Source organism: Dromiciops gliroides, chromosome 1 (assembly GCF_019393635.1).
Source record: "Dromiciops gliroides isolate mDroGli1 chromosome 1, mDroGli1.pri, whole genome shotgun sequence".
In the NCBI taxonomy this organism is placed as follows: domain Eukaryota; kingdom Metazoa; phylum Chordata; class Mammalia; order Microbiotheria; family Microbiotheriidae; genus Dromiciops; species Dromiciops gliroides.
In genome coordinates this window covers 41,081,530-41,107,293 of record NC_057861.1, presented here as the reverse complement: position 1 = coordinate 41,107,293, position 25,764 = coordinate 41,081,530, and the positions used below count along the sequence as shown (strand labels likewise).

The 25,764-nt window shown below is 42.1% G+C and overlaps 1 protein-coding gene across 1 annotated transcript in view; it reads right to left on the bottom strand.

Moving 5' to 3' along the window:
* The window catches only part of ADGRD1 (adhesion G protein-coupled receptor D1), a 482,794-nt gene that overhangs the window by 105,639 nt on the left and 351,391 nt on the right, over window positions 1-25,764 (bottom strand). Inside the window, exon 18 of the mRNA XM_043977059.1 lies at window positions 15,839-15,992. Coding sequence (XP_043832994.1) covers window positions 15,839-15,992 — 154 coding nt within the window. The remainder of the gene's footprint in view (window positions 1-15,838; window positions 15,993-25,764) is intronic.

The following is a 25,764-nucleotide window of genomic DNA, read 5'->3' as shown; positions in this document are numbered from 1 at the left end:
CTCTCTCTCTCTCTCTCTCTCTCTGTTTCTCTCTCTCTCCCCTATGGCATTAGTCACCACTGACTTTCCCAGCTAAGCAGCAGGGTACCCAGATTTTCTAAGAAAGACAGATGTTAAGGCCAACATGAGACCTGTAAGAAATTCTACAAAGAAGAAATGAACCCCGTTTTTTTTTTTTTACCAAGAGATTCATATTATGCAGAACTGTCTAACAAATGCTCTCGGTCAGCTTTCAAATTCTTGTTATAATTAATAACAGAAAAGTGAGAGCCTGGAGCTGCATGCAAATCACCCTTTATTCAGGCCCAATGCCAACTGCAAACCAGTCGGAATGAAGGATGTAGTTCATAAGCCTGTAATGAAATTAATTAATGGAAAGATGACATGAAGATAGATGCCGGGTTGCTTAGCTGTCATAACCCAAGCCAGTTCTTTTAATTTGTATATATCTCGCCGTCTCCATAGGAAGCTAGGCAAAATCACTTACCAATGCCCTCTTAAATTAGGGACAAGGATAATGTGTGCTCAATGGACAGTTTCAGTGCCATCCAAGTGACCTGTATGTGGTCTACAGTGTGAGTTCTAATTTAGAAATTCTCAAAGAGATGGATTCCATTGGACCATAGAATCTTGGCATTGGGAGGGACTTCAGAGGTCACCTAGTCCAACCTATACCTGGAGCGTGAATCTTCTGGATATAACATTGCTGACAAGTGGGCACCTGACCTTTCAAACATCAAGTGATGAGGAATGAAAGAATGATCATGCCTTTGGTGCTTACTGTGTGCAGAGTCCTGGCTCTCAACATTATAACCGAAGGAGACACTATATACAGGAGGGAACGGCTACAGGGCAGATGGAAAGGTCTTCTGGTCCTTTGGGGTGCAGCAGCAAAGCAGATGGTCATACCTCTTCTTAAATGTCATTTTCACTAATAAAACCATCTCCATTTTGAATGTTCATCTATTTGATGGTGTCAAGGACTTTGTTGGTGAGAATTTTATTTTTTGGCTCTTTGGTAGTTGTGACTGATGAAGAAGTAGGGACTGAAGCACTTACTGCAGGGGGTCCCATTACCTTAGGAAGCAATCCAGTCTACTTTGGGACTTATCAAATTATTAGGGAGTCCTTCTTTTACCTTATATGGAGCTGTGATCCCATTGGCAAAGAATTTACCTTCAATGGCGTGGATCACACCCCTACTCCATTACTTCCCAATCTTTCTAATTTTCACTGATATTCTCAGTGGAAAGAGCTCTGGACACAGTCAGGAAGACCTGAGTTCAAATCTAGCCTCAGATACATACTAAGTGTGTGACTCTGGGCAAGTTACTTAACTATGTTTGCCTCATTTTCTTCATCTGAAAAATGAGCTGGAGAAGGAAATGGCAAACCATATTCCAGTATCTCTGCCAAAAAAATCCTACATGGGGTCACACAGAGACAGACACGACTAAAACAGCTCAACAACAGCAACAACAACAAACATGGTGTCAGGAGACCAGAGTTCAAATCCACCTCCAGGACTTACTGGGGCTGGGCCCATGAGCAATAGCTAGAAGAGTAACTGAAATTAAACCAGTGCTTTATATTCATCTTCTCACCGGGCCCACACAACAGCCCCGTAAGGTAGGGACTGCAGATTATTACCAGCCATATTTTAGTGATGAGGAGACTAAGGAAAGATGTGCCCAGGGTCGCACAGCTAGTAAGGCTCTGAGACTTCACTCAGCCCCACGTCAGCATGATTCTAAGGCCTTTAGTCGCTAAACCCCGCTGCTTCCACAGGGGAAGTTACTTCTCATCTCTCAGACTCAGTTTCCTTATCTGTAAATTATGGACAGGATTATTTCCACTATCTACCCTCATAAGAGGGCAGACTGGTATCCTGGAAAAAGAGGGAGATGAAACCAGAATTTTTTATGCTTGAGTTAAATTCCACAAATCAGACCTGGACAAGTGTGATAAATCATTTGAGTGGAGAATGAAGAATGAGGAGAGAAAATAGAGCCTGTGGATGCTGACAGATCACACTGACGAGGAAGCCATCATAGGGCAGAATGGGAGAGGAATTCATCTGAGTCATCTGGTAGCATCCTATTTTAACATCATTCTCTATAACCAGGTGCTAAGTTCTGTTTTCTCCTAAAGGATGTCAGCACCCACTGAATTGAGTGTCCTGGGACAAAGCCTCAGTTGTCCTTCCCTAGTTATGGCTCCTTTAGAGAGCTGGCCTCAGAGTCAGGAAGACCTGCATTCAAGTCTTGCCTTTGATACTAAAGGCTGGGGGACTTTGGTCAAGTTCCTTAACCTCTCCATGCCCCAGGCAATATTCTGAGATAGTTAAAGTTAAAGGAAGGAGGAAGCTAATGACTTTATGAGAAATCAAGACACAATAAAGAATTACAAGTCTCTCACAGTGTGATTAGGAAAAAAAAAGTGGACGGAAGGAAGGATGGAAGGAAGGGAGGAAGGAAGAAAGGCAGGGAGGGAGGGAAGAAGAAAAGGAGGAAGGGGAAGGGACAGAGTGAGGGAAACAATGAAGAATTGAGCCATTTGATGAAGGAGATGGTGTGGGACAAACAGAAAGAGTTCTAACTAGGGACAAAGGCCTGGGTCTTAACTTGAGCTTTGTCCCTGACTCTCTGGACAACATTAGCAAGTGAAGACCATAAGCCAAGGACTATAAGGGATCTCCAAAGGCACCTAACTCAAGCACTGCATTTTACAGAGGATGAAACTGAGGCCCAGAGAGGTGGTGACTTGCCCAAGGTCACCCAGACAAGTGTGTGAGAGGTGAGTTTCAAATACCGGTCATCTGACACCAAATCCCACACTCTCTTTCTCTACTGTGCCTCTCCACCCCAAAAATGTGTTCCACCACTCCGGTTCCCAGGTCCCTCTCCATTCCTAAACCAGCCATGGTGCAATGGAGTTTTCTTGACAGCTCTGCCACTGTCAGTGGTGCCTCTCTGGGTAAGTGAGACACAGGCACGCAGGAAGGTGAATGAGCTTGCAGCCATTCCTCTGGGTAGGCCTCACTCTGTGCAGCCTGGTTAAGAGCTCCCATCCTTCATAAGGATGCAAGTCCCAGAGCCAAGCACCACAGCTGCGTTCTTCTCCTTGGGCAGGTCTCTAGAGGAGCACAAAGGCGAGGGCCTGCTATCGATCGCCTCTTTCCTTTCTTGGGCTCAGCTCAAGCACAGCATCCAGATTTCAGGGAAGGGCTTTTATCCAATTTTCCAGCCCACCTGAGTTGACGGATGTAGAGTTGTCTCCCACCATATGAGTCAGTAATGAATGGTGCGGGGGATCTGGGAGAAGATACTTCTGTATCCATACCCCACATCGAGGGGAGTAAAAGAAAGACAAATTGTTCCAATGTGCCTAATTTATACCAATCTTGTTACTGGAAAGGCCTAATATTCCCCACTTTTCAAAAATGCTGAACTTATGAATCAAATAGTTTGGGGAATTATGATAACCAGCATTTATACAGCACTTTAAGTAACCAAGTATTCTCTGTTCCACAGTATAGTAAAGGGGAAAGGGTTGTTGTTTTTTTCCTTTAGTGAGGCAATTGGGGTTAAGTGACTTGCCCAAGGTCACACAGCTAGTAAGTGTTAAGTGTCTGAGGCCGGATTTGAACTCAGGTACTCCTGAATCCAGGGCCAGTGCTCTATCCACTGCACCACCTAGCTGCCCCGGGAAAGGGTTCTTAAGGGGGAGTCTGAGGGCCTCGCCTCAAACCTTAACTATACTCCTGACAAGTTATTGGGTGATTTCAGGCAGGTCACTTAATCTCTAGGTCTCCATTTCCTTAGGAGAATAGGAGTGGTTTGGCTTCAATGGTATTAAAGATTCCTCCCAGCCTTTGATTCCACAAGCCTGTGATCTGAGGATCTTCCCCAGAATCAGGAAATCCAGGGCTGCATCCCAGCTCCCCTCTCTTTCCTTGGCCAAATGACTTTCACCCTTCTAAATATGTTTCTTTATCCGTAAAATAAAGACAATATTCCCACCACTTACCTCCCAGAACCGTTGTGAGGAAAGAACCATTTGAGGAAAACCTCAAAGCAATATAGAAATGTTAACTAGTATCATTAGAAAGGCAGTGTTAGGGGGGCAGCTAGATGGTGCAGTGGATAAAGCACTGGCCCTGGAGTCAGGGTGACCTGAGTTCAAATCCAACCTCAGACACTTGACACTTACTAGCTGTGTGACCCTGGGCAAGTCACTTAACCCCAATTGCCTCACCCAAAAAAAAAAAAAGAAAGAAAGAAAGAAAAGGAATAAAGGCAGTGTGATGGAGAGGATAGAGAGTCAGCCTTGAAGTCCAGAAGTTTGGGGTTCAAGTCCTGATTTGGGCACCTACTGTCTGTGTGATCCCCAGCAGGTCCCTTAACCTCTTAGAGCCCTAGACAACTGGTGTCAAAAACTGATAGAAAATCACAAAGTAACATGTTAAGCACTTTACAAACATTATCTCATTTGATCCTCACAACAACCCCTTGGAGGTAGGTACTATTATGACCTCCATTTTACAGATGAGGAAACTGAGGCTTAGAGAGATCAAGTGACTTGCCCAGGGTCACATAGATAGCAAATAAAATATCTGATTTGGATCCCTGTCTTCTTGACTCTAAGTCTACTGCTTTAGCCACTATTCCACATTGTCATTTAATAATGAAAACATTTTTTTTACAAAATTGAATGGGACCTAGCATGGTGCTTTGCATATACCAGTAGCCTGATCCATGATTCATGGAATAAATGGATAAATGCATGAGTGAGTTTTCCAAAGCTGAATTGAGGCATAGCTTTGAAGAAATCCATCTGAGAAGCAAGGATAATTTGACTAGCAAAACTAGTCAATGGGAATGAGAAATCAATGATGCAAAAGGATCCAGGGAAAATCTCTATTGTTTCAATTAAATTTAACCAATGTATATTAAACACTTGCTATGTGCCAGACACTGCACCAGGCAAGGGGTGTACAGAGTCAAAAATTAAACAGTCCCTGCCCTCAGGGAACTTACATTCCTATGAAAGGATAGAGTGTGCATATAACTAAGTATTAAAATGGATCTACGTAGTGGGGCAGCTAGGTGGCGCAGTGGATAGAGCACCGGCTCTGGAGTCAGGAGGACCTGAGTTCAAATCCGGCCTCAGACATTTAACACTTACTAGCTGTGTGACCCTGGGCAAGTCACTTAATCCCAATTGCCTCACTAAAAAAAAAAAAAAATGTATCTACATAGTAAGATAGCAAAGTGGACCCGGAGTCAGAATGACTCATTTTCCTATGTTCCAATTCAGCCTGACACTTGCTAGCTGTGTGACCCTGGGTAAGTCACTTAACTCTGTTTGCCTCAGTTTCCTCATCTGCAAAATGAGAATTAGTTGGACTAGGTGACCTTTCTGGTCTTTCCAAGTTCTATGATTAAAACAGTCTTTTCCCTCCCCCTCTATGCCCTGGAAATTGAGAAAAATGTCATCTACATCTATGGTATATCTGACTTCAGAGGCCATATCAACCAAGCCCTTCATTTTACAGATGGGAAAACTGAGGCCCAAGCAGGTCTTAAGTGACTCACCCAAAGACATACAGGTCATAGGTAGGTTTTGGGGCTAGGTTCTTTCTACCAAAATGTGGCATCCCTGCCTTCTTCTCCCAGGAAGGCCAAGAACTTGGCATGGGCAAGTCACTTGGTTTTTCTACAAAAATCTCAACCCTTCAAATCTCTCCAGGGTAACACATAAGGGTCAGACAGATGAAAAGATGTAAGCATCACTGTGTTGGAGCCAGTTTTACTGGCTTGTGAGAGATGACTGTTAAATTTTCTGTGCGAGCATTTATAGCTCAGAAATCAGTAAACACTACAAATCAGGGCTTCATTTACTGTTTTGTTGATTGTCTAGATGTAAGAAAGTGGTGGGGAAGGAATAAAGGAAGAGAGGGAGGAAGGGAGGGAGGGAAAGAGTGAGGAAGGAAGAAAGGAAGGAAGGAGGGAGGAAGGAAGGAAGAAAGGAAGGAAGGAAGGAAGGAAGGAAGGAAGGAAGGAAGGAAGGAAGGAAGGAAGGAAGGAAGGAAGGAAGGAAGGAAGGAAGGAAGGGAGGGAGGGAGGGAGGGAGGGAGGGAGGGAGGGAGGGAGGGAGGGAGGAAGGAAGGAAGGAAGGAAGGAAGGAAGGAAGGAAGGAAGGAAGGAAGGAAGGAGGGAGGGAGGGAGGGAGGGAGGGAGGAAGGGTTCCACAGCTAATAAATGTCTGAGCCTGAAATTGAACTTAGTTCTTTCTTTCTGAATCAGTACCCTATCCACTGCACCACCTAGCTGCCTATTAATGTTAATAATACAGATTAGGGGCAGCTAGATGGCACAGTGGATAGAGCACCGGCCCTGGAGTCAGGAGTACCTGAGTTCAAATCTGACTTCAGACACTTAATACTTACTAGATGTGTGACCCTGGGCAAGTCACTTAACTCCAATTGCCTCACTAAAAAAAAAATACAGATTAAACTTAAAAGTGTTCCATGAATAGGTTGTTTTTTTTTTTCTGGAGAATCAGGTGTTAAACAGTTTCTCTACATGTAAGAGATGTGAATATTCCTTTTAAAATTGCAAAGAACACATGAGATGGAAGCTCATGAAAGGGAATTAAATGCAGCTTTGGGTACATGAGGGTGACTCTCTGACGTGCTTTCTGGTCAGTGTGTAGAGAACTGAAAAAAAACTGTCTGGCGGTGGGGAGGAGGTACCTCAGTCATTCTGAAGGTCAGTCAGCCAATCATTAAAGAGCCTTTATTACGCATCCACTATGTGGCAGGCATTGTGCTAAGCACTGGGGATGCAGAAAGAAGAGACACTCTCTTACAAAAAGTCCAAGTACTCTCCCTCTCCACCAGATTATAATAATGTTCATTTTCTTGATCAAAAAAAAATGTATTTGAACTACTGGATCCAAGAACAGCTAGTAATAGCTGACATTGGCATAGCACTTTACATACAGTATCTCATTTGGAACTCCAAACATTCCTGGGGGAAGGGACTTTAGGTATTATGATGTCCATTTTGCAGATGGGAAAATTAATTTAAATTAATATTTTTTTAAAATACATCAAAAGATTAAATAACATGTACATGGCCACACAGCTAGTGTCAGGAGGAAGGATCCCAACTCAGGTCACACTGACTCTATATTCAACCCTCTGAGATCCACTATGCCCTGCCATATTGTTTAGGAGATGAAGTCAGGTCATAGGATTGGATACAGGAGAGACCTTAGAGGTCATCTAGTTCAATCCCCTTATTTCATAGGTAATAAGAAAACAGGGTCACAGGTCTGGATCTAGGCACCTCAGGAGGGGTCATTAGTCCATCTCCTTCATTTTACAGATAAGGAAACTAAGACAAAAAAAGGGTTAAGTGATCTGCCTAGCCAAGGTCTCAGAGGCTGGATAGGAACCCAGTCAGACCCTCTGACTCCAGATGCCTCTCAAATGAAGAAACTGAGACCAGAGACTTAAAATATCTTTCCCAGTGCCACACAACTAGTAATTGGCAGAGCTAAGATCATGGGATCATATGATTTCAAGCTCAAAAGGAATTTTAGAAATCCTTTACTTTGACTCCCTTATTTGAATGAAAGATACCTCCATTACCCCTATATCGGTAACGACAGAGACCCTGGACTTCTCATTTGAATCAATCAATCAGAAGGTATTAACAAGTGATGAAGAAAGGCTAGACATCTCCGTCGAATCAATCAATTGAATAAAAGGCATCTTAACTAGGTACAAAAAAAGTCTTTGATCACTTTGGAAGGGATGAAAGCTACCAGATAAAGTGAAATGATTCCATACTAGAGGCCTACTGGGATTGGCTAAAGATTAGAAATGACATATAATGGGAGAAGATCAATTCAGAACCCAAGAATTCTAGTGTGTGGCACTTAGAGGAGAGGATGAGCAGTTCCAACCAAACCTGAGAGAGAGAAACACCTAGGCGATGGAAGAGGTAGAAAAAGTCTACATTCTCCTTGCCTCCTTGATCAGAGGATGACCTTGGGAACTTCAGAGGGTGAGAATTTGGACTTTTCAGTGGTATCCTAGCAGTGTCCTCAGGACAACAGCTGCTAGGGGCAATGTAGGGACAAACTAGACATATTGAGAAGAGGCAGCTTCAAGCAAGCTAGAAGAAGTACAACAGAAAAGAAAGACCCTACCTTGTTGTTGTTTAATCATTTAGTCATATATGACTCTTTGTAACCCCATGAACCATAGCACATCAATATTGTCCATGGAATTTTTTTTTGGGGGGGGGGCAATGAGGGTTAAGTGACTTGCCCAGGGTCACACAGCCAGTAAGTGTCAAGTGTCTGAGGCCAGATTTGAACTCAGGTCCTCCTGAATCCAGGGCTGGTGCTTTATCCACTGTGCCACCTAGCTGCCCCCCACAGGATTTTTTTTTTGACAAAGATAGAGGTTTGCCATTTCCTTCTCCAGAGTATTAAGGCAAACAGAGGTTAAGTGACTTCCCCAGGGTCACATAGCTAGCAAGTACATAAGGTCAGATTTAAACTCAGGTCTTCCTGACTCCAGGCCTGGCAACTAGGTGGTGCTGTGAATCCATCAGGGCTGGAGTCAGAAAGACCTGAGTTCAAATTTGGCCTTATGCACTTGCTAGTTATGTGACCCCGGATAAATCATTTCAATGTAGTCTGCTTCAGTTTCTTCAGCTATAAAATGTGGGTCATAATAGTACCACTGTTCTAAAATTGTGAGGATCAGGTGAGATAATATTTGTAAACTCAGCAGGGCCTGGAACACAGCTGGAGCTTAATAAATGCTTGTTTCTCTTTTCTTTTCCTTCCCCCTAAGAAGAGTATCTTGAGAATTCTAGCAAAATTACTTCCAAAGCTCTCAGGTGCTACCCCCACCACATATTCTCTAAGCTTGAGACCAATTTCCCCCAGACTCCATGTACTTGGGGGAAGAGTGTGTCACAGACATTTGCAGGGAATGTTTTATGCCATCTTTTCTTACTATATCTCACCTTGGTAAGCTTGCTTGATTAAAAGCTAATTAAGTCTGAATCACATTGATATTAACTGATAATCACAGGTGAGCTATACCGGTGGGGGCTCAAGAGCTAGAACTAGTACCCGAGTACTAGAAAACTGATCCAATCCCTCAGGTGTACTTCTAGAACCCTGAGGAGAGATGGTTCAGTTGCTATCTGGGAACCCAGCCTGCCAGTAGGAGTGTAATGTGGGGGAAACCCCAAATCCAAAGCCTATACTACATTGCTGATGAGAAAACTGGGGCCCAGAGAGCTTAAGTGACCTGCCCAAAGATTCAAACCTAAGAATTCCAATTTTAAATTGAGTGTTCTAATAGACTATGTAGTAGATTTGGTGGTAAAAGATTCAAGGGTATAACTGAGAAACGGTTAATAAGCCCCATTGATTATTTATTGGCTTCTCCAAAACACTTAATCAAAGGAGGATGATTAGCTGGAGTGTACAGTTAATAGCTACTATTTCCTCCTCCAGGCCCCTGCAGATCAGAGAAGAACTGCAACTGTGGAATGACATGAGTAGATCATCTGGGAGCTGGGATAGTTTCTTTTGGATGAGCATTTCCCTCTCCGACCACCATCCTCCCGCAGAGCACAGAGGACCATGTCATTTCTTCCCCTGGCATAGAGAGAAGACCGCTCACTCCACATGTAAATTATCTGAGTATCAGAGATCTCTCATTCCTTGGCAAACAAAGAACTTACTAGTTCTACCTAACGAAACCTTCCCTGACCCCCACTGCTTTGTCTCCAGAAGATCATAATTATTTCCAGAGACAGGTGACAAAGCCAAAATGTTTTTGTGTCTATATTTTAAAGGGATAAGAAAAAACAAAAGTGAAGGAAAGAAAAAATATAATGCGAAGAGTCCAAAGATCATTTTGATGAGTTAAAATGACATGGATATGAGAAAGCAAAGAAAGGAATGGTCTAGACTACACCCTGGTCCTCCAAAGGAGCTTCCAGAATATTACTTCTTCAAATTATGAAAGCAATAAAGCCTCGATTTCCTTAATAATTGCTTCTGATGCCACTTTCAAATTCATTTGTGGGGGAGGGCTAATGCATGTTGTACAACACTGTTTAAAGTCTCCATAATTACAGGCATATTTTGCCTTTCAGTATCTTTTTTTTTCATTTTCCTTAATTCCATTATCAGACAGGGGATTTTTTTTTCTTTTCTTTTCTTGCTTCTAATTGTGGGACCTTGTCAAGCATCATGCACCCAACAAATGGAACAAGTTCTCTATTGTCTGACTTGATGAGTTTTGTGTTAGGTGCACATGGAAGGTGTCTTTATCCTGGGCTCTTTCCCCCCTATTCAGAACTTACATTTGGAGCCACTATTAGAAAAAGAAATGCTTTTTTTCTCCTGTAGGGAACTACATCAAATTTTCAAGGACTATCGGTCGATACAAATATTTTGCACTGAAATGGTGCTTTTAGGCTCAGTCTCAAAACAATTTGTAAACAGTTTTTGTGTTCTTGGTGAAGTGTGTAAAACATGCAGAAAATATTGTGCTGGACAGAGAACTGGATCTGGAGTAAGAAGACCTGTATGTAAGCCTTACCTCTTCAGATGACTATTTGTTTGACTATGGGTAAGCCACTTAACCTCCCTGGGCCTCAGTTTACTCATCTGTAAAATGAGAGGGTTCAACCAGATGCCCTCTAAAGTGTCTTCCAATACTTAATGATATTGTTAGATAGAAAGATAGAAAGACAGGCAGACAGATAAATATAGGCACATGGATGGATGGATAGATGGATGAATAGATAAATAGAAAGACAGACATACAGATATATAGGCAGACTACTTAACAGTCAGTCAGTCAATACACATTTATTAAGTACCTATAATGTGTCAGGCACTGTGCTAAGCACTACATATATATATATATATGGATGGATATATATGTATTTATGTATGTATGTATATGTATGTGTGTATATATGTGTGTGTATATACTGTGCTAAGCACTACATATATATATGGATGGATATATATGTATTTATGTATGTATGTATATGTATGTGTGTATATATGTGTGTATACATATATATACATACATGCATATATATACATATATATGTATATATATATAAATAAAGCAAAAGCTAGTCCCTGACCTCAAGGAGTTTATAATTTAATGGGGGAGTCAGCATGCAAGCAACTATGTACAAACAAGTTATATACAGGATAAATTAGAAATAATTAAAAGAAGGAAGGGACTTGGATTAAGAAGAGTTGGGAAAGGATTGTTTTGCAGAAGGTGGGATTTTCTGAGATTTGAAGGAAGCCAGAAGGTGGAAATAAGGAGCGAGAACATTCCAGGGAACAGTCAGAGAAAATTCCTGGGAACAGATGAAGTATCTTGTTCAAGAAACGGTGTCACTGGATCAAAGAGGATTGGGGTTCCCTGATCTATCCTTGTGTATATTCATCCAGATAGATAGATAGATGGTAGGTAGATAGATAGATAGATAGATAGATAGATAGATAGATAGATAGATAGATAGATAGATAGATGGATGGATGGATGGATGGATTAGAGGATGGAAGGAAGGATAGATGAATGGATAGATAGATAGATAGATAGATAGATAGATAGATAGATAGATAGATAGATAGATAGATAGGAAGGAAGGAAGGAAAAATAGCTATCCAGATTGATAGATAGATAAGAAGGAAGGACAAATAGATTGATAGACAGAAATATAGATATAGACATATATATATATATATATATATATAGAGAGAGAGAGAGAGAGAGAGAGAGAAATAGATTGATAGATAGCCATATAGATAGGAAGGAAGGACAAATAGATTGATAGCCAGAGAGAGAGAGAGAGAGAATGAAAGGACAAATAGATTTATAGATAGCCAGATTGATAGACAGGCAGATAGATAAATAGAAATAGTGATAGAGATAGAGATATACATGTGTGTATACTGTCTATAACAGGGTTAAAGCTTTTGCCTTTCTTTCCCTGCCCTCAAGAAACTTACACTCTAATGGGGAAGACCAGATTTAAAGAACTAAGTACATTACAAAACATAGACACAGTATAAATGGAAGGTCAAAGACAAAAGGGACTGGTTGGGGGGTCTGGAAAGCAGGGGGACAAAAGCCCCCTCTATCAAGAAGGTGAGATTCAAGCTGAGTCTTGAGCGGCCAGGGACCTCAGAATTCACATACTCCATTTTACAAATAAGGAAACAGGCAGGTGACATGACTCAAGGCACATAGACAGGAAGCAGCAGAAGCTGGGTGTGAATCCACCTCCGGTGCCTCCAAAGACTATCCTCTTTCTATAAGGTTACTCTTGTTTCCCTGGTACAATGGAGAGGGTTCTGAAGTTGGCATTAGGAAGACCTGAAGTTGAATCTTGCCTTAGATGCTAGCTAAGCAGTATACAGTCTTAATTTAATCTCTCTCATCTACAGTTTCTCCACAGATCTACTGTGGGCATTATATTCGATCACAAAGAAATTCCTGCAAAAGCAGAAACTCGAGTGTCCCAAAAGTCTTAGGGCAGCTTTGAATTAAGAAAGCTTTAAACAGCACTAAGACTTTTGGGACAGCCTGTAGAAAGGTTACTTATTATTATTGTCAGCTATTGTTATTACAAAGATTGACCAAAGAAAACCAAAACTCATTCTGTTTTCCCTCTCTGCTTTCACAAAACATTTAGTTTTGAACCTCTCAAATACTTAATAATAATAGCTAGCATTTACCTAGCACTTAAGTTTTACAAAGCAAGTGTATTCTCATGTAATCGTGGGTATTATACTTATCTAACTTTGTTTATCTCCCCACTAGACTCTAAATTCTGTGATGGTCGGAATTATGTCTTATCTAAACATTTTATCTCTTCTCCAACTCCCTCCACCTTCCACAATGCTCTGTATATAGTAGATGTTTCATAAATGTTTATAAAATAATACTAATGATAACCAACATGTTGGAGGGCTTTTTATTGTTTAGCCATTTTTCAGTTGTGTATGACTCTTCATGACCCCATTTGGGGTGTTCTTGACAAAGTTACTAAAGTGGTTTACCATTTCCTCCTCCAGCTCATTTTATAAGATGAAGAAACTGAAGCAAACAGGGATAAGTGACCTATCCAGAGTCACACAACTAGAAAGTGTCTGAGCCTCGAATTGAACTCAGGAAGATGAGTCTTTGAGACTCCAGGCCTGGCAATCTATCCACTGCACCATCTAGCTGCTTTAAGGTTTGCAAAATACTTTATGATATTATCTCATTGTATCCTCATAACAATTCTGTGAGGTAGATGGTATTATCATCCTCATTTAACAGATGAGGAAACTGAGGCAGATAGGTGAAGTAACCTATCCATGTTCACACAGTTAATAAGTGTCTGAGGCAGGATTTGAACTCAGGTCTTTGTAATTCCCGGTACAGTATCCTAAGTTCTCCATACCTTGAGGTTTTTCAAGCAAGAGCTGGATGACCTCTTTGTCAGGTATATCATAGATAAAGATCCTTATTCAGGTCTGAGTTGGACTAACTGGTCTCTGGGGCCCTTATAATTCTGAGATCCTGTGATTCTGTCTATAATCATATATATTATATGCCCATAACATAATATATAATAATACAAGGCTGGCTTTGGACCCCCACAGTCCTGCACACAGCAAGCACTTAATAGAACAGAGAACAGGGAGCAGCTAGGTGGCGCAGTAGATAGAGCACCGGCCCTGGATTCAGGAGGACCTGAGTTCAAATCCAGCCTCAGACACTTGACATTTACTAGCTGTGTGACCCTGGGCAAGTCACTAAACTCTCATTGCCCCACCCCAAAAAATAGAACAGAGAACAGGGTGTGAAGTTAAAGAACCTGGTTTCTAATCCCACCCAGCTCTTCCATTTACTACTACCTGTGTCCTTGGACAGATCTAAACACCATCTCTGAAGCTCAGTTTCCTCTCCTGTAAAATATGGTTTTGGACAATGTTGCTTCTCTGATCCTGTGCCTGAATGCAATGAATAAAGTACATGTTGAATTGAATTGCTGAAGGCTGGGGCATCCCACATTAGAATATGCTTCTAATGCTTAGGCATGATACTGTCGACTGCATTCTGCTTGAGGCCAGACCTATCTTATTAACCTTTGGGTCTCCCCAGTGACTAGTGTCTAACACAGCCCATTTCGCACAGCAGGCACAACAAATACTTGTTGCTAAATAAAGACCTCCCAGAAGGAGTGCTTGTGCTCCATATTGTTCTTTCAGACTGAAGGCCATTGATCTACCATCAACAGAGCATTTTTCTGCATTGGAGTAGGGATGAGCTGCACTGGTCCATCCTCACTCTTGTGTCCCCTCTCCCTCATGACAAACAACCTGTGGTCCAGAGACAGCCGTCTTGGATTGGAGGTGCTGCCCTTAGAGCCAGACTGGGCCATACAAGGTTCAAAACCACATCCCTGGCCTCATTATGATCTAACCAGCTTTGGGAAGGGGGGGGGAGAAAATTCCTGATGAATATATTGGCTAGGAACCCATCTTGGGTCAGCTGCTTAGAGGGCAGCCTATGCCCATCTCTCTACACCAAAATAGAAATAATAATAAATATTATCAGACAGATCTAGGAATTAGATCAAAGTGCCTAAATTCCAACACCACTGAACAGTGTTCCAAACTCTTGGCCTTGAGTTTCTGAATATAAATTTCCTCCTTCCAAGCTATTCATTGCATGCCTGAACATTAGCTCTCTGGGCAGTAGGGCCCCAAAATGAGTGATGGAGAACTGTTCTCTCCAGTGGAGCAGGGGGCAGAATTTTAGCTCAGTTTAATCCCCCAATGAAATAATATTTGCAGTAGAAAGTACAAAACAAACATGCTTATTTGGCTCCTTGCATAATGTGGACTAAGAAAACACAGCCTATTTGGAGATTACCAGCAACATGTAACATTTCCTAATTCCAAAGTAAATGCGATGCAGCGAATTCAAGAATGCCAGGTGTCAATTACACAGTCCAAAACCTCTGCCTGAAAGGGAGCCTTCAGGGCACTGTGATATGCCCGAGGATTGACAGATGAAAGGGTTTTTTCTCTTCCTTCCTTCCTTCCATCTTTCCTTCCTTCCTTCTTTCCTTCCTTCCTTTGTTCCTTCCTTCCTTCCTTCCATCTTTCCTTCCTTCCTTCCTTCTTTCCTTTCTACCTTCCTTCCTTTCTTCTTCCTCTTTTCCTTCCTTCCATCCCTCTCTCCTTTCTTTTTCCTTCTCCCTTCTTTCTTTTCTTTTTTCCTTCCCTTCTTTCCTTCCTTACTTCTTTCCCTCCCTCTCTCCCTCCTTTCTTTTTTCTTTCTTCATGCCTTTATTTCCTTCCTTTCCCCCTTCCTTTCTTTATCTTTCTTTTTCACTTTCTTTCTTTCTTCCTTCCTTCTTTCCCTCTCTCCCTCCTTTCTTTTTTCTTTCTTCATGCCTTTCTTCTTTCCTTCCTTTCTTTATCTTTCTTTTCTTTCTCTCTTCCTTCCTTCCTTCCTTCTTCCCCTTTCTCTTTCTATTTCTTCCTTCCCTCTTTCCTTTTTTCCCCTCCTTCACTCCCTCCATTCTCCTTCCTTCTTTTGCTTTTTCTTTTGGCTTGAATTCTATTTTAAGAACTGGGGCTCTCCCCCTGGACACTTCAATGTCACTTTTGGCTCAGCCTCTGAGGCTTCCTTTCCCATCTTTGGTGGAGTAGTGGTGTAGGAATGGAAGGTGAGATAATGGGCTATGCAAGCAGCACTTACCCCAACCAATGGCGTAGTAGTAGAAATGCTTGCTCTCCTCTGAGCCAAACACCTTGATCACCATGCTGTAAAGATGCAAGCCTTCCACCAGCATCCAAGCAAAGGCACTCAGGAAGAAGAAGTGAAGCAGCACCGCTAACACTTTGCAAGGAACCTAGGGCCAAAGCAGGGAGAGAGACGAGATTTGAGACTTCTCTGCACTTCGCTCTAATCCAGGAGTTCTGAAACAGGGGAGAGTGTGCATGGATTTCAGGGTATCTTTAAACTCAGATGGGGAAAAATAACCACATCTTTGTTTTCACTAACCTTAGGTGATCCTTTGTAATCCTGCATATTTTAAGCGTTTAAAGACATTATTCTGAGAAGGGGTCGCTAGAATGGTTGAAAGAAGAGCAAAAAAAAAAAAATCCCAGTTTAATGCTGGATTAGGAGAAGCAGCATGGAGCACTGGAAAGACCTCTGACTAGAGATTGAGGACCTGGGTTCAAATCATACCACAGGGGCCATTGAGCCCAATCCCTTCATTTTGCAGATGAGTAAACTGAGGCACAGAGAAGTTCAACGATTTGTCCAAGGTCAAGGGACAGGATCTAGAAGAGACCTCAAAGACCATCTGGTCTAAGCCTCTCTTTTTATACATCAAATTATATAACACAGATGAGAAGTTTTGCACACCTTCTAAGGTTACCTAAATGCTAGTTACAAGTTAGGTCCTGATTAGTAATAATGAACCCCCTGAATTATTGCTCATCTTCAAATCTGTATTATTTGAAATTATAATTAAGTAAAATATGGTGATTGATTTGAGCCCAATGGAAATATGAAATTCAAATAATGGGACCACTTCAGGGGATTCATTACTGGGACCTAGTTGTGTTATTATTTATTAATAATACTTATTTAGTTAATTTAATTAATATTAATATTAATTGTTCATTTATTGATGATAATATAATGCTATTTGGGGGGGTGGCACAATGAGGGTTAAATGACTTGCCCAGGGTCACACAGCTGGTAAGTGTCAAGTGTCTGAGGCCGGATTTGAACTCAGGTCTTCCTGAATCCAGGGCCAGTGCTTTATCCACCGCTCCACCTAGCTGCCCCCAATGCTATTATTTTATTAAGAAACTGGGTCTCAGGGCCAATAGAGTCAGGGTCTTTTTTCTTTGATGACAGGGTCATCCCAGTAATAAGTATCAGAGGAAGGATTTGAATAATGGTCCTTTCACTCCAGACTTAGTGCTTCTATTCTATTTTGCCACATTGCCTCCAGTTAGTAGCCAAGTTAGCATTCAACCCAGGTCCCCTGACTCCAAACCTAGCACTTTTCTCCACTCTAACAAACCCTTACAAGATCCTAGCATTCCCCTTCCATTCTCTGCTCAGTTAGCATTGGACTCCCTCCCACTTTGATTCAAGGCCAGTCTCTCCACCTGCAACCTCGGGCTCATTTGAGAGGCTTTCACAGTGAATCATCTCCTAAAACCTTTCTTCAACAGTTGTAAACTGAAAACACACCCCACAGCCATGTCTATAGCTCCAGATGGGGTAGAACTGAACTCATACAGAGGAAAGGAAATGGAAACAATTAGCTCTGCTAAGTCACTGCAGCATTCTGTCTACCCAACATATGCCTAGGCCTTTGCATTTTTAGGGCAGACCAGAATGTACCCTCAGGCTACAAGAGCCTTGTACCCCCAAGCTTACATGAGCCTTGAGTTTTTGATCCAATACAGTCCACCTTTCCTCAGCAAATACTTTTTATTAGTCTTTTCAATTTAATAGTATTTTATTTTTTCTACTTACATGTAAAAACAATTTTCAATATTCATTTTAAAAAATACTTTTACTTCCAAATTTTTCTCCTTTCATACCTCCCCTCCTTCCTCCCCAAGATGGCAAACAATCTGATATAGGTTATATATGTGCAATCATGTAAAACATATTTCCATATTAGTCATGTTGTGACAGAAGAAATGAAACAAAAGGAAACATATACACAAACACAAAGTGAAAATATTATGCTTCTATCTGCATTCAGACTCCATTGGTTTTTTCTCTGGATGTGGAGAGCATTTTCCATAATGAGTCTTTTGGAATTGTCATAGATCATTGTACTTCTGAGAAAAGCTAAGTCGTCATTGCACAATGTTGCTGTTACTATGTACATTGTTCTCCTGGTTCTGCTCAGTTCATTCATTAAAGTCTTTCCAGGTCTTTTTAAAATCTACCTGCTTATCATTTCTTTCTTCCTTCCTTCCTTCCTTCCTTCCTTCCTTCCTTCCTTCCTTCCTTTCTTTCTTTCTTTCTTTCTTTCTTTCTTTCTTTCTTTCTTTCTTTCTTTCTTTCTTTTTGGGTGGGGCAATGAGGGTTAAGTGACTTGCCCAGGGTCACACAGCTAGTAAGTGTCAAGTGTCTGAGGCCACATTTGAACTCAGGTCCTTCCGAACCCAGGGCCAGTGCTTTATCCACTACACCACCTAGCTGCCCTCTGCTCATTGTTTCTTACTGAACATTCCATTACATTCATATACTACAACTTGTTCAGTCATTTCCCAATTGATTGGGCATCCCCTCAATTTCCAGTTCTTTGCCACTACAAAAAGAGCTGCTATAGTTTTGTACAAATTGGTCCTTTCCCTTTTTATGATCTTTTTGGGATACAGATCCAGCAGTGGTATTCATCAAACACTTCTTAAGTGGTTACAATGCAAACAATTCTGTACTGGGCTGTTGGACATACAAGAAGAGGCATAACACAACACTCTGCTATCCTAGAAAAGATGGTGGCATATAGTCTTTTTTTTTTGGCAGGCAATGGGGGTTAAGTGACTCGCCCAGGGTCACACAGCTAGTAAGTGTCAAGTGTCTGAGGCCGGATTTGAACTCAGGTATTCCTGAATTCAGGGCCGGTGCTTTAACTACTGCGCCATCTAGCTGCCCCACATATAGTCTTTTAAAAATAGAGAGCACTGACAGTAGGGACTTCTCCAGAAAACCTGGATTCAAATCCCATCTCTGATGATTACTATCTGTGTGACCTTGGACAAATCATTTAACTTCCTGGGGCCGCCATGTCCTCATTTGTAGAAGCTGGACTAGGTGACCTCTGAAATCTCTTCTATATTCGGGATCTGATGGGAGAAGATATTCTTTTTTATTGGAGAAGATATTCTGTACACTCTACCTACCTGTGATGGATCCTGGCAATTTTCAGGCCAATCTAGCTTGCCACATGTGTAAGGAGCCAAAAAGATCAGGATCTCAAGGAAGGCATCCTCTAGAGCTATGATTTCATTGGTGAAGGGGACCTAAATGAGGCAGTTGGATTAGAGAATGTCTAAGTTAACTTCTATCTCTAAGTTTATGCTTCTATGGTCCAGATACAGAAAGGAGAGCAAAGGTAGGAGAAAGGATAGAAGACAGTGGGAATAACCCAAGGCTGAAAGTTAGAAGAGCAAGACCTTCAAATGGGGGGAAAGGGTGAGGTATTAGAGAAAAGAGGACAATGTAGAGTTGAATTGGCTCACCAAGGGGTCAGGATGGGGAGGGAGGAGAGTGTAGCCACGATAAGGGGGTCAGAACTGAGGAATCAGAGAATTCGAAGTTAATGTGAAGACAAAGAACACAGGGGTTACAAGGCAGAGAGGCAGGTTGTGCTCAGATAAGGGAGTTCCAGAGTTCATAAACAGGGATCAAAGATGTGACCCTCGCTATATGGAGCATGTGAGGTTGGGGGTGGGGTGAGGAGGAGCTCTGCAGAGAGCTCATTGGTCCATTGTATAATCCCAGTCTCAATCCCAGCCAATCATGTGGCTGGAAGGTGACTGGAAGGCTTTCAATTTTTTTTTACCCCCATTCCTACTTATTTATTTTGCTTGCTAATCATCTCCTCTACATCTGCCTCAAAGAGAACGAGTTATTACAGGGAACTATCAAATGCAGCTCAAGTTTTTTGGGTTTTTTTTTTCCCTAGGAAGCAGAAAATAGCAATTCAGTCCAACATGCCATTCACTCCCAAAGTTCACAAAAGATGATCCCTTTAATTATACACCCAACACCAGGAACTCACAGTTCCAGAATAAATCTTTTCATTATTTAGTCATGGATGAGTTCCCAGTAAGACAGTCAGGGTTACAGGCAAGAAAATGAAATTACAGAAGAGTCTTCCAATACTAGCATTCTCCCAAGAGGGCTCTACGTCTCTTCTAACTCTTTCTCAGACTTTATTCCCTTACCAGAATTGTAAGTTTTTTGTTTTTTTGTTTTTTTGCGGGGCAATGAGGGTTAAGTGACTTGCCCAGGGTCACACAGCTAGTAAGTGTCAAGTGTCTGAGGCTGGATTTGAACTCAGGTCCTCCTGAATCCAGGCCTGGTGCTTTATCCACTGCGCCATCTAGCCGCCCCCAGAACTGTAAGCTTTTTGAGGGCAGAGACTACATCTTTTTGTCTCTGAATCCCCAGTGCAAAATATCCAGCACATGTTATTGTTTAGTTGTTTTCAGTCTTGTCCAACTCTTCATGACCCCATTTGGGGTTCTCTTGGCAGAGATACTTCAATGATTTGCCATTTTCTTCTCCAAGTCATTTCACAGATGAGCGACTGAGGCAAAGAGGGTTAAGCGACTTGCCTGAGGTCAGACAGCTAGTGTCTGAGATCAGATTTGAACTCAGGTCTTCCTGACTCCAGGCTCAGTTGTGCCAACTAGCTGCCCTACCTAGCACACAGTAGACCCTTGAGAATCCTCATGAAATGGAATTCAATTAGCTTTTTCCTCCCAGGAATCTTCCACCATTGGCTCCCATCCTTAGGTCTGGCTATGTTACGAAGGCTGCACAAATGCATCCCCACGTCATTCCCTCCATCCCTGCCCAGCTCCTTCATTGGCACTGCTCTCCTCCCTCTGCTAATTGCTTTCTGAGACAGTCTCATTGAGAGAGAGAAGAGGCTCATCTCAGACTCATAATCCTGTTAGAGATGAAAAGATGGTTGGTGCTCATGTCGCCCCAACGCCCACTTCATTTACTGTTCTTTAGGATTAGTTTCTATTAGACACCACACACCCCCTTCTTGGACAGGATCCCAGATGCCATCTCAGTCTTTTATCTTTTCCAGCACACTGGCTCTGGCTGGATGACTTTGTAAAAGACGGCTTCTCCCAAGATGTCTTGGCATTTCCAAAAATCTCTTGAATTTCATTTCCCACTCCCTGGTTTATTCAACATGTAAAAAGAGGATTTCTTGTGTGCGTGTACACATGCATGTATGTGTGTGTGGATGGGGGGGGTGTAGGAATAGTCTTTTCCTTTTCCTCTTAGCTGCTAATGACTTCTCCCCTGAGATTTCCTTCCATTTACTCTCCATATATCTTGTATGAGTCAAGTTATTTTCACATTGTTTCCCCCGTCTGAAGGAAAGATCCTTGAAATCAGCAATGGTGTTTTTGCTTTTCTTTACTCTCCCAGCTCTTAGCACAATGCCTCATACATAGTAAGCCCTTAATAAATACTCGTTGGCTGACTGTTCCCCTGTTCTCAGTCTCAAGAACACCAGTAAGAGTCACAGATTCCAAACCCAGGGCCTTCTCACTGGTCTCAGCTACGTTGTTTTTGTTTTTTTCATTGGTGGGGGGCAGGGAGGAGTTGTAAGCACTAAGACTCATTAAAAGTGTCAGACATACAAAGGACAAGCCTATAATTCAGGTCCTCATTACCTCTCACCTCAACTATCAAAATAACCTCCCAGTTACTCTTCCTGCTTCAAGTCTCTCCCTACTCCCAATCCATTCTCCCCATGGCTGCCAAAGTAATATTCCTAAGTATTCTAAGTATTTCATATTACTAAATATTTACTTATTAAATATTAATATATTAACCTATATCTGATTGCTTACCACCTCAGGGAGAGAGGGAAGGAGGGTAAAATTTGGAATTCAAACTTTAAATAAAAATGTTTATTATTGAATTATTAATATTTCTAAGTATTCTCAAGAATCTTCAGTGGCTCCCTATGACCTGGGTGGGGGCGGGATTTAATGGGCATTTAAACTACTTCACAGTTTGGCTTTGCTCTACCTTTCCAGGTAGACTGTTATCATTCCCCTTTATGGGTCTCTCAATCCCAACCACACTAGCCTATTTACGGTCTTCATTCATGACATCCCTTCCCCCACCTCAGTGTCTTTTGTTTATTTTATTATTATTTATTATTCATTCATTTGTTCATTTATTCATTCATTCATTCCTTTATTTACCTATCTACTATTTGTTTATTTATTTATTTTTGTGGGGCAATGAGGGTTAAGTGACGTGCCCAGGGTCACACAGCTAGTAAGTGTCAAGTGTCTGAGGCTGGATTTGAACTCAGGTCCTCCTGAATCCAGGCCAGTGCTTTATCCACTGTACCACCTAGCTGCCCCCCACCTTGGTGTCCTTTGCACAAGTGTTCTCTATGCCCGGGTTGCTCTCCCTCCTTACCTCTGTCTCCTGGAATCCCCAAGCTGTTTAAGCCTCTTCACCCAATTTCACTGAGTCTGCTTGTGGGTGCTTTGTAGGCACCCTTATATGGGCATGTCATTTCCCCAATTAGAATTTAATTTCTTTGAGAGTAGGCAATGTTTCACTTGTATTCCTAACACCTAGCCCAGTGACTGGCTCTTATCTCATGCTTAACACATACTTATTGATTGAAAGATTGAGACTCTAAAGTGGCTTCTGGACCAATGATTCTCTGACACTCTCAAAGAAAGTATAAGTTTCTGCAGGGCAGCAACTATTGACATTTTTTTCTAGTGTCTTTATTATTAAGCATAGTGCCTGGCACATTGTGGGCACTTAATAAAGACTTATATATTAACTAATTGTGTCTATAACTCTAGTCCCTAACATAGCACCTAGTACATTGTAGATGCATAAAATATAAATGTTTGTTGGATTGGACTAAAATGGATTAGTCTGCACTGGATTGCATTGGATTGGACTGAACTGGACTGAATGGATTGGATTGCATTAGACTAGACAGGATTGGATGGAAATGAAATGGATTGGATTAATCTGGACTGGGTTGGATTGGACTGGACTAGACCAGAGTGGGTTGGATTGAATTTTAATGTAATGGATTGGATAAATTGAAATGGACTGAATTGTACTGGAATGGATTGGATTGGTCTGGATTGGGTTGGATTGGATTGGATTGGATTGGACTGAACTAGACCAGACTGGATTGGATTGAATTTTAATGTAATGGATTGGACAAATTAAAATGGAATGAATTGCACTGTAATGGATTGGATTGAATTGGTCTGGACTGGATTTGACTAGAGTGGCCTGAGCTGGATCAAAACTCTCCAGAGAAGACCCCTCCCTCCTGAATGTGTGAAGCCAGCATGAATATCTACCTATCTGGCATACACAGGAGAACATTGGATAATGGGGGTAATATATTAGGAGAGAACTCTCCTCTGATTACAGAACAGTGAGCAGGACCTCTCCTCCCTGTTCTCACATATTGCTTCTCTCTTCAATGGGGGTGGAAGGTGGCTGGCATGATCTTATCTCTACCAGACACCAATATGGTTCCTTGTTTGCCCTATGTCACTGACATGAATGCATAATACTATCTGACATTTACTTGGAATTTTCAGGGTCACACATTTCTCCCTGATACAGAGGTCCCTCTTTTTTAACACCCATGTCCTTCTGGTGATGTGTGTCATGGAACACCATCATCTCTGGATAACCAAAGGTGTGGTTTGCTCAGAGGGCAACAGAGAGGCACTCAGTAGAAGTGAGCAGACAGTGGGGCATCGTCAATTAAGGATCATGCAGGAGAAGCAGTGTGGAGGATGTCATCCAGGGACTGTCTGATCAGAAATAAAATAAAATAAAAGACTGAGCTGATTATATCAAGTGACGAGAGTGAGGGATAGACTGATAGATGGCCTTAGCTTCCATAGGTATGCCTTGAAATGGCAAGGAAAGTGAAGGACGGCCCGTAGAATGTTGGATGGAGCCCCATGTAAAACTTGTAGGAGAACATAGAAGGATGGAGAGGTATGAGTGGCTTGTGATCTGCCATCTTGGAAGGAGCATCTAAATTCATGAGATCGTAGATGTATTGGAGAATTGAAGAATTAAGGGATGCAAAGATAGATATAGCTGTCATCCCATTGGGTGCACTGTCTTTACACCTATCTGTACTGAAGTCAGCTAGGTGGCACAGTGGATAGATCGCTGGGCCTGGAGTGTGGAAGTCCTGAATTCAAATTTGGTCTCAGACATTTAATAGAAGTGCAGCTTTGGCAAAGTCACTTACCCCCCTTTCTGCCTCAACTACAAAATGGGGGATTAAAATAACACATGCCCTGCAGGGTTGTTGTGAGAATCAACTTAGATATTAACATATCTGTAAAGCCTGGCACATAGTGGGCACTTAATAAGTGTGTGTTCCCTTTCCTTAACTCTAGGCAGTTCTCTGGTTGGGGGTTAGGGGTTGGGGGAAAGGGCCACATGACCGAAATCTCAAATATATTGGAGCCTCTGATTACTAAGGGTTACAAATCACTAGATATCCATCATCTCATTTGATTCACACTCTCCATCTGCCAGGCAGGGACCTTTCTAAGGGATGTGGCTCAAGGCATATATAGCTTTCTCCCTGAGCTGTAGAACTTGTCAGAATCATAGCTCGCTCTTTTGGGTCCACCAGAGGAAGGCTATTTACAGCCTTGGGAATGAGTGAAGATTTCATTACCCCTCTTGTGGAAACAGTGGCTTCTCCCCTGAGAACACAGGCAAGCCAGGACATGGCTCTGACATCAAATAGGCCTTCTCTGCCCTGGTGCTGTGTGGGAACAAGGATGGGAACAGGGAGCCAAGGTGGCCTGGTGGAGGGAGAGAGCTGGGGTCCATCTTCCACCTTGGCTCCTGACACTGAAAACGGATCACACGCAGGTCACCGAGAGGGGCGGCTTATGAGGCAAACTTCGGGACTATGATCCAGCGGCTTAATCTCACTCTCTATTTCCTTACTTGAAAATCCCAGATGGTACTACCTTATTGTTATTTAATCCCCTTCTCTGTAACATAAGGAGGCTGAAATAACTGAGCTTTGAGATCCCTTCAAGGTCTAGATCTATGATCCTTATCTGATCCTATGAATCTCCTTGGGCCCCAGTTTCCTCATCTGTAAAATGAAGGAGATGATCTGGCTGGTTTCTGAGGTCTTTTGTTGTTCAGTCAGTTTCAGTCATGTCTCTTTGTGACCCCCTTTGGAGTTTTCTTGGCAAAGATATTGGAGTCGTTTGCCATTTCCTTCCCCAGCTCATTTTATAGATGAGGAAATTGTACAAAAAGGGTTAAGTGACTTGCCCAGGGTCACACAGTTAGTAAGTGTTGGAGGCAGGATTTGAACCCAGGTCTTCTTGACTCCAGGTCCAGTGCTCTATCCACTGTGCCACCTAGCTGCCCTTCTGAGGTCTTTCATGGTTCAAAATCTACCATACCATTATAGATTTTAAAGGCCCAGCCATACCTGCAGGTTAGGTTAAATGGCTTCTGAGATATATTTGTTGTTTGGATATAACATCTTTATCTGATCCAATAACCTTAACCGGCCTCACTTTCTTTGTCTTTAAAATGAGAAGGCTACATGACTACATGACGCTCTGAAAGTCCTCCAGCCCGAGGTCTCTGATCCCATCACCTCTCTGGGCCCCTGTTTCCTCACCTGTAAAATGAGGGGATTAGTTTTAATCGGTCTCTGAGGTCCCTTTGAGCTTTAAAGTTGTGTTCCCAGGGCCTAGATAGGACCTGCCTCACAGGGATGTTGTGAGGATCAAATAGATGATGTCTCCAAAGTGCTATATCAATGTCAGCTAGTGTTAGTAGTGGTACAAAGCAGGGTTGCATCAGTGGTGCAGAGCAGC